Source organism: Alexandromys fortis, unplaced genomic scaffold (assembly GCF_014885135.2).
Source record: "Alexandromys fortis isolate MF-2015 unplaced genomic scaffold, M_Fortis_MF-2015_v1.1 scaffold_50, whole genome shotgun sequence".
NCBI lineage: Eukaryota > Metazoa > Chordata > Mammalia > Rodentia > Cricetidae > Alexandromys > Alexandromys fortis.
In genome coordinates this window covers 5625718-5641998 of record NW_026067932.1, presented here as the reverse complement: position 1 = coordinate 5641998, position 16281 = coordinate 5625718, and the positions used below count along the sequence as shown (strand labels likewise).

At 42.7% G+C, this 16281-nt stretch overlaps 1 protein-coding gene across 2 annotated transcripts in view; it reads left to right on the top strand.

The window, feature by feature from the left end:
• The first annotated feature begins 112 nt into the window (after window positions 1-112).
• The window catches only part of Ikbip (IKBKB interacting protein), a 19473-nt gene continuing 3304 nt past the window's right edge, over window positions 113-16281 (top strand). The window contains exons 1-3 of one of the 2 annotated variants that reach the window (XM_050145654.1): window positions 113-303; window positions 9091-9208; window positions 9686-13153. In XM_050145654.1, coding sequence (XP_050001611.1) covers window positions 134-303; window positions 9091-9208; window positions 9686-10519 — 1122 coding nt within the window. In that variant the 5' untranslated portion in view covers window positions 113-133 and the 3' untranslated portion in view covers window positions 10520-13153. Of the gene's footprint in view, window positions 304-9090; window positions 9209-9685; window positions 13154-16281 lie in introns of those variants that run through there. The other variant, XM_050145656.1, reaches the window with a different exon arrangement.

The window sequence follows — 16281 nt, the reverse complement described above, 5'->3', positions numbered from 1 at the left end:
CCGAGGGGCGGAGTTGTTCGGTGGGCGGGATCAAAGCTGGGATGGGGCGGGGCTCCTGAAGCCGAGCTGCAGCCACGTCCCACGGTACCCCCGCTGAGGCATCCCGGGCTTGGAGGTCTTTAGGGTTCCAGACATGTCCGAGGTGAAGAGCCGGAAGAAGCCGGGGCCCAAGGGGGCTGCCGGCGAGCCCGAGAAGCGGAGCGATGGCAGGAAGAACCCCGAGGCGAGGGGAGGCGCGGGCTGGGCGGACCCCCGCACCGGGCTCAGCCTGCTGTCGCTGGCGACGTGCTTGGGCCTGGCCTGGTAAGTGCTCGGTGCCGCAGGCCGCCTACCCACTCTTGCTTGAATGCGCTCACTTAACTGTTCTGCTAGCTAGCATGCTCCTGTCGCTGTCCCCGAAAGTCTGGGAACGAGTCACCAGAGACGCGGTGCACACTTTATTCCGCGCCTACTGTCCACACGTCACAAGTTTGCACATAGCTGAAAACCGCTACTTCCCGTCCACTCTGCAACTTTGCGGATGAGTTTGCCCCACCCCCACCCCACCCCAAAAGAAACGCACCAGGGAAATGTCTGGAGCCTAAAAAAGAGTTCGTTGTTGCTGAGCAATAAATGCTGATGAGGCATCCTCATATTTAGAACAGTGTGCCTACATTAAAACTATAGTCCTTTTTAAAAAAGATTTTGTATGTATATATATATGAGTGTGTGTATGTATGTGAAGGCATGTGTGCACGTGTGTGAAGGCGTGCAAGGAACCCACGAGAGGGTGTCAGATCCCAAGAGCTGAGGTTACAAATGATTGTAAGCCACCAGGCATGCATGCTCTGAGCAAGTGAGCCATCGCTCCAACCCGGAGACAATAGCCTTATTCCTTAATTACAGTCTGAACGGTATGTAGCATTGTAAAGGATACTTGTTTTCACTTAAGACTAAACATCCGTAGTGTTGAAACCAAGCATATATTGGTGATGTATTCGTGTAATATGGAATAATCTTAAAGACTGACTTTGTTTTCTTCCCTACTGCATCTTCGTAACAAAACTGATACATTAATACATTTTCATCATTGATAATCACTTAGTAAGAGAGCTAATAGATTCAGAAGCGACTCCGGATAGCCTTCAGTCTAGAACATTTTAATGCTAGTACATTTCCATTTTAGTTTACTGGTGACACCCCAAGACCTGGGGTCTTGGAGGGTGTATGGTTGGGTGGTTGGTTTGGTTTTTTTGAGACAGGGTCTTAGGTAGCCTAGGCTGGGCTGGAACTCACTGTGTAGCTGAAGATGACATTGAACCCCTGATCCACCTGCCTTCACCTCCCAAGTGCTAGATTACAGGTATTTGCCACCATGCCCTTCTTGTTTACTGGGTTGTTGTTGTTACAGTTTATAAAAATTTATTAAAATGAAATGGGGATCACTGTTCTCTTTAAAAGGGACTTATTTAATGATGTTATTAGTGTTTGCAGAATATATTAATTTCGATCAGAAGAGAATAAATGTGTTGGATTTGCTGTTTTAAATAAACTACTCATGCCTTAAAATGTGAGCCCTTTTTTAGGTAAAAGGGGGGCATGGTACATTTTGGATTGGAAAAGAATATTTCTGAGTTGGTTCACTCTAGGACAGCGGTTCTCAACCTGTGTGTCGCAACCCCTTTGGGGTCACATAACAGATATTTACGATTCATAACAGTAGCAAAATTACAGTAGCAATGAAAATAATTTTGTGGTTGGGGGTCACCACAACATAAGGAACTGTATTAAAGGGTCACAGCATTAAGAAAGTTGAGAACCACTGCTTAATTTATTTAGTTAAATTTAGTGGTTTTAGATGTTAAATTTATTAATGCAGTTCCCTTTACTTAGAGAAAGCCTCATAACTCATGAAGTAAACTATATCACAAAACTCATTCAGCATTTTCAGAGATTCTGTGAGAGTTCAAAAAGGTGTTCAACAAGGCCAGCAAGATGGCTTATCTGGTAAATGCTCCTGCCCAGCCAAACCAAAGGACAGCCTGAATTCCATCCCCTGCACCCACGAGGTGGAAGAAGAGAATCGAGTCCTAAAAGTTGTCCTCTTACCCCCACACATGCTCAGTGAAACATCTGAGACCCCACACACAAATGAAAAATAGTCATAAAGTGGAGGGCAACTGAGAAAGACAACCAGCCCCCGCCTCTGACACGCAGACACACACACACACACTCACACCCTCGAGCTTCAAAGGGAAACTAAGAATAAAACTTGAAAAGTCATGCTTCATCTCAGGAATGTGGTGTTAGGGAATAGAAAGGCAAAACATGTTACTCGTTAGAAAGATTTTTGTATAAGCTGAGCTCTGTCTTTGCAAAGTGATTTTTAAAATGCCAGATCAAAATTATGAAGCTAGAGTGTAGCTCGGTGGTAAGGGACTTGCCTGATGTACATGAGGCCTTCGGTTCCGTTCCCAGCTTTATCAAAAAAAAAAAAAAAACAAAGGTTATGCATTCTTTAAGTGGGTAGAGCCTATGACTGTTACAAGAACAGCTAATGGTTAGTTGTTCTTGGGAAGTATTTTAGCCCTAGACTGGAATATATGTGCTGTTTATAAGAAAATATTTATGGTAAATTTAGGGACAAACTTTAACCTAGCAGGCTGTTTGCAAGTGTGTCTCAAATATTTCCCATCTCATAAAATTGCTAATGGCACTCTGGAGTTTTAACAGTCATTGATCTCACTACACAACACATAGGTAAGCCTCTAACGCATACTTCAGGATCTAGAAATTGACCCGCCAGATATTATTAAATACTGTACTTAGTCTATTCTGGTTGTTAAAACAGAAAATAATTGTATCAGCATAAACTGCTTTTCCATCTCATACTTGGTACGCTTAAGCTAGGCAGGGGGCAAAGATCTCAAACTCTTGCACCGATGACAGTGTGTCCTCAGAAACCATAAATGTTTGGAAGATTGTTTGGGAAGTACAAGGTACATGACAAATCTAAAGGTATATTGCTTTCACCTTTCCACTGAAGTTTAAATTTACTTTCTGTCTTAGTTACTTTTCTGTTGCCACAACAAAACACCATGACCAAGGCAACTTATAAGAGCATGTAATTCAGAGGTTCCAGAGGGTTGGTCCATGATTGGAGGGGAGCCTCGTGCCGAGTAGGCATACCACTGGAGCAGTAGTGGAGTTCTTAAATCCGATCCCCAAGCAAGAAGCAGAGAGTGTACTAACAGAGAAATGGGAAGGGCTTTGAAACCTCAAAGCTCACCCAGTGACACACCTCTTCCAACAAGGCTGCAATCGGACATTTTGGGGGCAACCAGCTCATAAGTAATGACATGGAGATTTCTTCTTAATTATGAAGGCTCGGCCTTTAGCGTAGGCTTGTTCCTAACTAGCTCTTATAACTTAAATTAACCCATTTCTATTAATCTACGTTCTATCACGTGGTGTTACCTCTCATACCTTGTACCTCCTGCTTCCTCTCCGTGTCTCCTGGCATCTCCTCTCTTCTTCCCAGAGTCCTCTCTGTCCCCAGATGTCCAGCCAAACCTCTTCCTGCCCAGCTATTGGTTATTTAGCTCTTCATTAAACCAGTTGGGAGGCGCCTTAGCAGAGACACGTCTTCACAGTGTAAACAAATATTCTGCAACACAAGGCCACACCTCCCAATCCTTCCCATACAGCTCCACAATTAAGGACTAAGTATATACACAAGAGTGGTATTGCTGAGTCTTAGGGTAGGTAGATTGTAACCCAGTCTAGCCTCAAACTCATGGCAATCCTGGTACTTCCTCCTCCAAGGACTGGGATTACAGGCATGGGCCACCATTCCCAACCTTGCCCTGGTTTTAAATAATAGAATATAAGGGCTGGAGAAATGACTCAGCACTTAAGAACACTGGCTGCTCTTCCAGAGGTCCTGAGTTCAATTCCCAGCAACCACATGGTGGCTCAAAATCATCTGTAATGAGATCTGGTTCCCTCCTCTGGCCTGCAGGCATATGTGCAGACAGAACACTGTAAACATAATAAATGTTTTTGAAAAATTAAATAATGGAATATAGTCAGTGTTCCCTTAAATACTAGGTAGCTGGAGATGCTATGAAACAATGGATGGTCGTTGACCCTAATAGTGGCCCTGTAATGAACCATACATAATAACTGCTTCCTGTGATTATGTACTCTTTCTCATTAAGTTGAAAGAGGCAGAGAAATCCCTTAGTCATAAGTTCTCAGTCAGCTGTCTGCCACCACGGAAGAACTCACTCAGAGATTATGCTGTGCACCGTTCATTAACACGGGGTCCTCAATTTGTGCGAAGTCCTGATAGACTTCATGGATGTGAAGGGGTAAGGAAGATTGCTTTTGGAAGGCCTACACTGAAAGCTGGTTTGCTTTCTGGGTCTCTTTCTCCTACATCTAACACTTAAGGCCTTACCTTTCTGATAGTGAAGAAGGTCCAAAACGAAGTCCTGCTGCCATGGATACTTACAGATGATCAATCCATCCCCTGCTTCATTTGTTACCAAACCAGCCCCCTGTCCAGCTTCGAGTTCAGTGGTAGGCTTACAGCTTCAACCAGAGCAAACAGAAGGGAATCTCGCGCCTTTAAGCAGGCAGCGTTGGCATGGAGGACAGATGGGAAAGAGCACAAAGGGGTCCAAAAGAAGGGCTAAGGAGCATCCAAGACACCCTGAGCCTCACCCCTGCCCTCCAAAGGGAAGACACTGGGGCAGAACTAAACAGCGGGTGCTGAGGTCCTGAGTGATTTGTTACACTCCGAGCATTGCTCTTGTGTTCTATCAATACGAACCTGTTTTATGTCTCCAAAACCCCTGTGAGATATTCTTGTCCCTGCCTTCTAGGTGAGGATACACTAGCAAACCAAACAATTAATTTGTCCAAGGTGGTTGGTTATACAACCAGTAAGTGCAGAGACAAAACAGCCTAGCTACTTAGCCTGTGTGATGTGTTTGCCTCCCTTCAGTATCAACCCAAAATAAGATCAAGTTTCCGAAGCTGGGCATAGTGGCCCACACCTCTAATCCCAGCACTCAGGAACCAGAGACAGGCAGATCTCAGTGAGTTGGAGGCCAACCTAGTCTACATAGTAAGTTCCAGGCTAGCCAGGACTACACTGTGGGACCCTGTCTTGAAAATAAATGAAAATTCCGAGAAAGGAGGACTGGAGAAGATCGATGGCTTAGTGGTTAAGAGTACTTGCTGTTCTTGCAGAGAGGATGCCGATTCTGTTCCCAGCTCTACATAGTGACTCACAGCTGTCTATAGCTTCTGACCCCCACTTCTAGCCTCCTCATGCACCAGGCATATGTGTGATACATATGCATACATACATATATACATAAATACATACATACATACATGTAGGTAAACACACATACCAGTTCTGAATCGGCCCTTTCTTCTGCTAGAAGCTGTATTAGTAGACTCTAATTTCAGGTCTTTGACAACCTTGTCTAAAGACAAAGACTGGGAATTGCTCCTGTCAGAAGATGCCTCTGGCTCATTAACAGGAATAAAACACCTTGGGCATAAACCTGATACCATTTGAAGAACATGATTCTTCAGGGCCGAAGCAGCCCTCTTTGGGCATACTTTCTTGACTTCTAGAAAATAAACCATTTTCTTCCATAATTTCAAATGAGTCCATATTTATGAAATATAAACATATAATGAGTCTTTATCTGTCCTGCCAGCCAAATAATGACACCAAGACTTATTATTAATTATAAAAGCTCAACCTTGTTCTTAACTAGTTCTTATATCTTATATCTTATATCTTATATCTTATATCTTAAATTAACCCTTATCTTTTAATCTACATTCTTTTACGTGGCTGGTTACCTTTACTCTCTACTGCCCACTCTGCTTCCTCTGCACCTGGCTGGTGATTCCGCCTTTCTTCTTCCCTGAATCCTCTCTGTCCCAGAAGTCCCACCTAACCTCTTCCTGCCTAGCTATTGGCCATTCAGCTCTTGATTACACTGATCACAGCAATACACCTTCACACAGTGCACAGACATCCCACAGCATCTACGGGTGGAAAATGCGTTATAAGTCATCAGCACTGTGGACCGTCTTTTTCTCCTCCTCACTGGCACTAAGTCAGTGGCATGCTGCTTTTTGCTTGTTTGTATTGTCTACTTGTAACAAGGGGGACTCTTACTTTGGCAAGAGGCTAACCTAAAGGAGAAGGAGGAGAAAAGTATCAGAGGTATTTGCACTCACCTGGCACTATTCAAGCCTTGCTTAATGCTTGAATCTGAAGAGAAAGCCAGCAGTAGATAGCATTAAAATGTCTAATAAAATCAAAAGCCTTCAGCCAGGCATTAGTTGTTCATTCCTATAATCTCAGTACTTGGGAGGCTGGGACGAGAAGATCAGGGGTTCAAGAGGCTAATCCAGGTTATACAGTGGTTTGAGGCCAGCCTGGGCTACATGAGACACTGCCTCCAAAAACAAACTTAACAAAAACAAAAGAGAAAAAAGGTGTAACGCTTAATTTTATTTTTTTAAATCTCTGTGTGTGTGTCTGTGTGTGTGTGTCTGTGTGCGCCTGTGTGGTGTCTGCCTCTGGACATCATTGCTGGGAACTGAATTGGGTCTTCTGGAATAACAGCAAAAGCTCTTAATCATTGAACCGTCTTTTCCAGGCTCAGTAAGGCATTTTTATAATGGATCAACTTTTACTCAAAGCCTCCTGTAGTAATGTTTCTGTTCTGAGTAAACTTACTCCTCTGTGGGATAAGTGTGTGGAGTAACACATGCAATAACATGTAATAAAACTAGTCACTGAAATGAGCTCATTTACTGGGCGGTAAGTCTATGCTACTAAAGAGGGAAAACACTTAAAATTATGATATGACAGAAGCAATTATGGGATGTAGGGGAGTACTCGCCCAGGATGCCCCAGGTTCTAGGTTTGTTCCCAGCAACAACAAAAATGAAAAAAAAAAAGATAGATAGATGAGAGAGAGAGAGAGAGAGAGAGAGAGAGAGAGAGAAATTGTCTAATCATCATCCAACTTTAAAAATTAGGAAAATCATGCTTTTTACATAGGTTTTGCTTAAAAGATATATAAATGCACAAAAGAGAAATTGATCTCTTCTAATTCCTTTGGGGGGGGCGGCGTTCTGAGACAGGGTTTCTCTGTAGCTTTAGAGCCTATCCTGGAACTGGCTCTGTAGACCAGGCTGGTGTCAAACTCACAGAGATCCACCTGTCTCTGCCTCCTGAGTGCTGTGCTAATTCTATAAACTAGGATTATATGATTAGACATTAACCTGCATCATCAAAAGAAACTTATTTATTCCAACACTGTAAATATTTGTTTAGCAAACGTGTCCATTTTAAATTTACACAGGCTTACAAGTAGTCAATCCGGTGAGACCATTTTAAGTTCAAAACACAGGCACCTTTTCGAGGATACACACAGCTGCACTCTGAGAGGCCTCTCAACTCAGAAACTTTGGCGTCTCTTGTCTTTCACAAGAAAAGTACTATAAAGTATGATCAGTAAGTGATCCTCAGCTTGGCTGCATTGATTGCCTGGGAAGCTGTTAGACTATTCAGTGCCCAAGCCATATCCATGACTAGTTAATTAAGAATTTCTGTAAACGGCGATCCAGTTAGGGGTGTGTTAAAGCTGTCTGGTCATTGGTTCCAATATGTAGGGAAGATTTGCAACCACTAATCTAGATCCTGAGCCCTTGGCACTTTGTTCTTGTTGTTGTTTTCGAGACATTTATTGTTTCAGAGATTAGGATAAGGTGTCTGGCTAACTCAGTAAAGCATTAGATTCTTAGAGATTGGGGTAGCTTTTTTTAATGTGTGTGAATATTTTGCCTGCAGGTATGTGCATCACATGTGTGCCTGGTGGCGGTACGGGTGAGAAGAGGGCATTGGATCCCCTGGATCTGGAGTTATAGACAGTTGTGAGCTACCATGTGGGTGCTGGGGATAAAACCCTTGTCCTCCAGGAGAGCAGCCCGGTGCTCTTAACCACTGAGACTCTCTCCAGCCCAAAGATAGTTTGTTTTTGTTTTTTTTTTTTCCTTTTTTGCTTCTACTCTTTACTATTTACCAGATGAAGAGACCACTCTAACTTTGCTTGCTTATGTGCTGGCTTCCAACCTGGGGTCTTTTACCCGTCAGATAAGCACCCTTCCTGCCACTGTGTTCAGCCCTAGTTGTGTGTGGGTGTGTGAGTGTGCCTGTGAGTAAGTGTGCATGTGTGTGAAGGTCAGAGGTCAACCTCTGTCATCCCTCCTCAGAGGCAACAACCTTGTGCTTTGAGTAAGGGCCTCCCACTAAGATGGGGGTCTCACTGATTAGCTAAGGTTGACAGATCCTCCTGTCTCTGCTTCCCTGGCTCTGGGATTACAAGGGCACCACCACGCTCAGCTTTCTAAATGGGTGCTAGGGATGGTGCTCAGGTCCTCATGCCTACATGGCCAGCACGTTATCAACTGGCCGTCCCCCTACTGTAGAATGACACTACAGTATAGCTGTGAGCACATTGCTGAGCATAGTCAAGCACAGAGTTTTTACAGCCTGCTTTGCGTGTTCTTCTCTCGCACTGACAATGGCTGTCTTCTGTATTTTTATTATTATAACCTTTTTTTTAAACAGAGTCTCGTGTAGCCCCAGTTGACCTTTGAGCCTTAGACTCACTACACGTAATAGAGGATGACCTTGAACTTATGGTCCTCCTGCCTCGGCTTCCCAGAATCATACAATTACAGGTAAGGATAACATAGTCTGGACGATAGTTTGAGGGACTTAGTAGCAGCTTAGTAGTGCTGCGCTTTGAGATCAAAGATTTTATTCCAAATAGTTCAACCCTAACTTCTTCCAAAATATGTTTTGTCCATCTATTAGAGATGCTGCCCTGCTTCACTCACTGAGCTGTGAACCCTGGAAAGAGGCAATGCTGACTCATCTTCCCCTCCCACTCAGTAGGCACCTGGGTGGTGAAGTCAGCTGACAGACACTGCAGCAACCCTTTGAGAATGCACCTGTTCTTATCAGAAGCGAGTGATAGTCATTATTTTCTTCTTCTCCAGGCTTGTATTTCAACAATCAGAAAAGTTTTCGAAGCTGGAAAACCAATACCAATTGCTGCAAATAGAAAGCAGAGAGTTTCAAGGACTACAGACTACCATCAGTTTAATTTCAGACAAGGTAATCCATTCATTAACTTGCTTGGGGGATATGCTCCCGTCTTCTTTCAGCCAGAAACTAACAAAATTGTAGGCTTTGGGAGAGGTAGCAAGTCTTACACGGTTGCAGTTCCCTAAAAGCCAGATAGCCATGAAAAGGACACCTATGTTACTTCCCATTGACATGAAGAAAGAAACCCCAGTATACTTCAAAAACGTGAACATCATTTCTTTCAACTATGCCCGCATGAAAAAGGTATGTTAAATAACTAGGATTATGAGTTCAAGAATATATTTTTTCAACATAGGGCTACTCTACTAAATTTGTTAAAAACTATTAATGACGAATGTTTCTGTCCATGCGATTCTGGTGTACTTGGATATTTTAGGTATCTTCAGAATTTGAACCTTGTATATATCGTACTCCTGACTGTTACAATATGTTTCTCTAATATAAAAATGATTACGTAGCTCAGGATTGTTTGTGTCGTAAATGCAGCTGGAGTCTACTGAAAGTATCCTGCAGGAAGCTGCACCATCCATGGCTTTGATGACCCAGTTTGAACAGGAAATGTCTGGCCTCCAAAGATCCATACATGACATTGAGGACAGTGAAGAGATGCTCACTCGGAAGATGCAAAGCCTTAATGAGAAATTCCAGACCATTACAGATTTCTGGGAGAGAACCCTGGCAGAAATGAGCAACAATACAGCCACTTTCAAATCAGAAGCAAAGCATATACATTCTCAAGTTACCATGAAAATTAACTCAGCTGAGCAAGAAATGAAACTGCTCACTGAACGGCTAAAAGATTTGGAAGACAGCACACTACGAAACATCAGAACAGTAAACAGACAAGAAGAGGAGGATCTTCTCCGAGTAGAGGCACAGCTCAGCTCCAACACAAAAGCCGTTGAGAAGCTAGAAGAAGAGCAACATTCACTCCTAGCCAGAGATGAGGAGCTGACCAGTAAACTTGCCAACTATGAACCCAAAGTTGAAGAGTGCAAGGCCCATTTGCCAGCTATAGAAAATGCAATCCACTCTGTCCTCAGAGTCTCTCAGGACCTGATGGGGACAGAAAAGAAAATGGAAGACCTCACTGTGCAGATGTTTAACATGGAGGACGATATGCTAAGGGCGGTGTCTGAAATAATGGAGATGCAGAAGACCCTTGAGGGAATTCAGTACGACAACAGCATACTAAAGATGCAAAACGAACTGCTGGTTCTCAAAGGGAAAGTTCACGATTTCATAGCATATTCAAGTTCAGGAGAAAAGGGGACTTTGGGAAAATATAACCTAGAAAATAAGGGAGCCGATGATTATTAAGCTTGCTGTGTACCTTTTGATGGGCTGTATTGTTAAATGGAGATCAGTCAGTTCTACTTTAAAGAAATGGCTCTGCCTCACTTTACCAAAGAATAAGTGGAGTATGGACCACATAATCACACTTTTATCCCTTTAAGATGTAACACTTACATTAACCATTTTAAATAGAAATCATTCTGCTGGGAGGTAGTGGTGCACGCCTTTAAATCCAGCACACAGATGCAGCAGCAGGTGGATCTCTGAGTTCAAGGCAAGCCTGGTCTTCAGAAGGAGTTCCAGGACAGCTAGGGCTACACAGAGAAACCTTATCTCAAAAAAATAAAAAAAAAAAAAGAAAGAAAGAAAAAGAAAAACAAGAAAATAGTTCTAAAATATATATATTGCTCTACTTTTAGGCAACATATTTAATATTTACATGTCTTTCCAATAATTAATAGACATTATTATGAATTATATTTATTATACTAGAGATATATGTGTGTATCTAGAGACATAGATATCTACATATAGATGTCCATAGCAAATACTGAGACCACTTACCATTTCTCTATGTGACTCTAGTTTTCTGTCTTCCAAAGCCGTGTCTGTCTCTCATGCCTTTTCTGTCACCCGTTCTTGCAGTTGGTTGATAGCATGCCTGCCTCTGCAGCTTCTTTATGTTCAGACAGCCAGGTTCGTAGGGATTTTATGTAAACTGAAAGGTAACATGCCTGCAGGAGAGCCTGGGGGCTCTTCTGTGAGGCTTCGCCACCTTCTGAAAACCATGGCACCTAGGAAGTAGTTTCCCTTTCACAAAGGTTCTAAACTGGGCTGGAGAGATGGCTCAGTGGTTAAGAGCATTGCCTGCTCTTCCAAAGGTCCTGAGTTCAATTCCCGGCAACCACATGGTGGCTCACAACCATCTGGAATGAGGTCTGGTGCCCTCTTCTGGCCTGCAGACATATACACAGACAGAATATTGTATACATAATAAATAAATAAATATTTAAAAAAAAAAAACAAAGGTTCTAAACTGTGTTACAGCTACTCATAAGAGGTTTAAAATGTGAGTAAATATGCTTACTCTGACCTCATTAATATTTCCCGTTAACCGGTTATGCTTTGGGGTAATGAGCTTTCGGAGTCCTTTTTTGTACCTGGACTTTAATTTCTAAAGTTTGAACTGTGTGACACTAGGGTTTACTAAATATAACCAGTAGATACTTAAAGTAAAAAGTATGCCAATAAGCCTGTGCCTGTTTTAAAGATAAAACAACTTAACAGTAAACTGTGATCATTGTGATGTATTTATGTCATTTTAAAGATTCCCCAACTTATGAAACTAAGTTTGTTTTACATACTGATTTTATTTTTAAAACATTAGGGTTGGAGCTAGGCATGGTGGCATATACCTTTAATACCAGCATCAGCCTGGGCGGTGGTGGTGCATGCCTTTAATCCCAGCACTCAGGCGACAGAGGCAATGCAAGCAGAACTATGAGTTCAAAGCCACCCTGTTCTACATAGTGAGACTATATCTCAAAATAATAATAATAATAATAATAATAATAATAATCAGTTAACAAGGCTAGGAGATAGCTTCGTAAGTGAAGTTCTTGCTGTGAAAGCTGAGGACTTTACCCAGCACTGACATAAGAAACTGGGTCTAGCAGTGCCTGCCTGAAATACCAGCACTGGAAGACAGAGGCAGAATGCAAATAGTACATGAGAAAACTATCAAAATATCTGTGTCTATGTATTCCTTTGCTAAGAAATTTGCTGAGCTGGGCGGTGGTGGCACACAACACACCTTTAATCCCAGCACTCAGGAGGCAGAGGCAAGTGGATCTCTATGAGTTCGAGGCCAGCTGGGTCTACAGAGCAAGTTTCAGGACAGCCAAAACTACACAAAGAAACCGGCTAGAAAAATAAAAAATAAATAAATAAAAAAAGAAATTTGCCTTGGGGTCGAAGAGATACTCGGTGGTCAAGAGTACTGGTTGTTCTTGCAGAATACCTGGCTTTGATTCCCAGTACCCGTATGATGGCTCACAACCATCTATAAACTAATTTTCTAGGGTAGCTGGCACACTCTTTTGACTTTTGCAGACAGCAGGCATGGCATGTATATGGTGCACAGACACATACACATATGCAAAACATTCATATGCATAAAATAAAATAAATTTTTTTTTGTTTTTTCGAGACAGGGTTTCTCTGTGGTTTTTGGAGCCTGTCCTGGAACTAGCTCTTGTAGACCAGGCTGGTCTCGAACTCACAGAGATCCGCCTGCCTCTGCCTCCCAAGTGCTGGGATTAAAGGCGTGCGCCACCACCGCCCGGCAAAATAAATGTTTTTAATTTCGTATTTATCAGAGTCGTCATTGGAGAGACCTAGATACATTTAATGAATCTTCCTTTGTTCTTTGGTGTGTGTTTTGGAGCTTTTTATTTTATTTTTGAGACAGAGTCCCAGTATGTAGCCCAGGTTAGTCTTAACTCACCATCTTCCTGCTTTTGCATCTCAAGTAACAGGGTCACAGATATATGTAATGGCACAGGCTTCATTTTGTTGTGCCTTATGAAAATTGCCAATATTGTAATATACATTTTTGTATCTCTGTAACTGATAATAAATATTATACCAATTAGCTCATAGAGAGTACTGTCCATTTATTTAAAAATGCCAGCGCAGGTAAAGCAGTTTTCCAGCTAGGTGTGGCAGTGCATGTCTGTAACTCCAGGTTGAGGCGGGAAGAGTCCAAGTTCATGGCCAATTTGGCCTACACACCAGAACACTAACAACAAAAATCTTGCAGAATGAGAGGCTGAAGAGATAGCTTTGTGGTGAAGACTGCACACTGCTCCTGCAGAGAACCCGAGTTCAGTTCCCAGGACCCACATAAAGCTGTTCACAGTTCCCTGGAACCTCAACTCCTTCCCATTGTAGGGGATCCAGCTCTCTTTGGCCTCCATGAGCACCGACTGCTCTTCCAGAGGACCTGGATCCTATTCCCAGCACCCACATGGCAGCTCTGCAAGTGTTGCACAGACACACGTGCAGACAAAACACAAACATGATATCATAAAAGAATTTTGTTTGTTTTTGTATTGTGAGACAGGATTTCTCTATATAGCTTTGGAGCCTGTCCCAGAACTTGCTCTGAAGACCAGGCTGACCTCGAACTCGCAGAGATCCACCTGTCTCTGCCTCCTGAGTGCTGGGATTAAAGGTGTGCATCACCATTGCCTGGACAAAGAATTTTTAAAATTACAAGATGAGCTGGAGCTATGGCTCAGCTGACAGTGTCTGTCTAGCATTCTTGAAGCACTGGGTTCTATCCCAACACTGTATAAAACCAGGCCTGAACACCTGGGAGATGGAAGCAAGAAGATCATAAATTCAAGGTTATTCTCAACTACATAAAGAACTCAAGGTCAGTCTGGACTGCCTGTGACTCTGTCTCTACAGACACATGTACATACATGCATACATGTATACATATGTAGTGATGTTTTGTTTGTGTTTTAAAAAGTAAAGCTTGCAGCTGGGCGGTAGTAGCACACAGACTTTAATCCCAGCACTCGGGAGGCAGAGGCAGGCAGACCTTTGTGAGTTTGAGGCCAGCCTGGTCTACAGAGCTAGTTCCAGGACAAGCTCCAGAGCTACACAGAAAACCCCTGTCTCGAAAAGCAATAAATAAATAAATAAATAAATAAATAAATAAACAAACAAATAAATAAATAAACAAACAAAATAAAATAAAAAGTAAAGCTTGCCTGAAGATCAGAGTGCAGAGCTAAGCCACTAGAGGCCAGGCAGTGGAGGCACACACCTTTCTTTACTCTCAGGTCTTGGGGACAGAAGGATCTCTGTTAGTTCAAGGCCAACCTGAGCTACAGTGAAATTGATCCAGACTAAAAGAGAAACAGAGCTCACACAAAGGTGATCCTATCACTCAGGATCACACACCCTTAATCCTAGCAGTAGGGGGGTGGAGACAGGAGTGATATGGCTAGGCAAAGAGAAGACTATCGGGCAGGAGGAGACAGGAGCTCAGTGCAGTCTGAGGTTTCAGAGAGACGACGTAAGTCTGAGGACAGGATGCCCCTTTGGTCTGAGCATTGGCAGAGGTAAGAACTCGAGTGGCTGCCACTCTGCTTCTCTGATCCTTCAGCTCTCACCCCCCAATAGCTGACTCAGAGTTTTATTATTAAGACCAATTGGAACCCATGCTACATACATACGTATGTACGTACATACATACATACAACAATGTAAAGGACCAGCTAATGATGTAGCTTAGAGAAGAGCACCTGCCTGTCATATACAAGGTCCTGAACTTGAACTTGATCGCCAGCACTGAAAAGGAAGGATGGGAAGGAGAGAGGAGGAAGGAGATATAGCCAAATAAATAAATAATAATAAAAAAAAACTTCGCCATTTCTAGTCTGTTAGCACATCGTATTGAGTTTCCATTTTAGAAGTTCATAATAAATCCTCTCCCGAGCCACCAAATGAATCAAAACAGTGACCCGGCCTCCTAAGAATGAACTCTTCCTAAGCTGTCTTAGTTAAGCCATACTATTAAACTATACTTACTCCACAGAAGTAGATGCCTTAGCCAGTGACAGCCTAGTGATAAAATAGACAAGAGAGAGCTTTCTGTTCCTCTCACCCACGGGAGGCTTTTCAGCAAATAAGTGTATTGCAAAACATGGTCCCTAAAATAAAATATTTTGCAATTGCTACTTGATTTCCTTCCTATTTGTTTCTACCCATTAATGTCATGCTCTGAATAACCTTATCACAAGCAGACTTCTCTACCAAAAACACATTCTGGGTCACCTACTTCAACAGTCATTGATGTAGCGTAAAGAAAAATTGACGAGAAAAATATACGGCGAAACCAAACGTGATGGCGCAAAACTGGGCCGTGCTCCCTTGAGTTAACTGGTCTACCTCATTTCAGCGAATCGCCTTCTGTTACAGCCACTGCTTTTAAATCTGCATTCAAAATGCTCTTCTGGGAACTAGGGATATAGATCAGTGGGCAAAGCTGAGCAAGTGAGTTTGGATCCCCACCACCCACATACAGTTGGGCGTAGAGGGGTGTAGATGGCTCAGAGGCTAAGAGTGCTTGCAGGGGACTCAGATTTAGCTCCCAGGGCTCACATGGAGACCACAGCTTCCTGTAGTTCCATTTCCAAGGCATCTGGGGCCTTCATCTGGCCCACATGGGCTCCTGATCTATGTAGTATACCCAAACTAACACAAGTATACACACATGTTTAAAAAAATCTTTTTAAGGGCTGGAGAGATGGCTCGGTGGTTAAGAGCACTGGCTGCTCTTCCAGAGGTCCTGAGTTCAATTCCCAGCACCCACAGGGTGGCTCACAACCATCTGTAATGAGATCTGGTGCCCTCTTCTGGCGTGTGGGCATACATGGAGGCAGAATGTTGTATAAATAATAAATAAATTTTAAAAATCTTTTTTAAAAAAATTTAGTACAGAGGGTTAGAGAGATGGCTCAGTGGTTAATAGCACTGGCTGTTCTACAGGTCCAGAATTCAATTCTCAGCAACCACATGACGGCTCACAACCATCTGTAATGAGATCTGATGCCCTTTTCTGGCATTCAGGCATGCATGCAGAAAGAACACTGTATACATACATACATACATACAAAAATCTTTTTTAAAAATTGGGTACAGAGTGCATGCCTATAATTCCAGCTCTTTTTTTTTTTGGTTTTGTTTTTTTTTTTTTTTTTTTTTTGGTT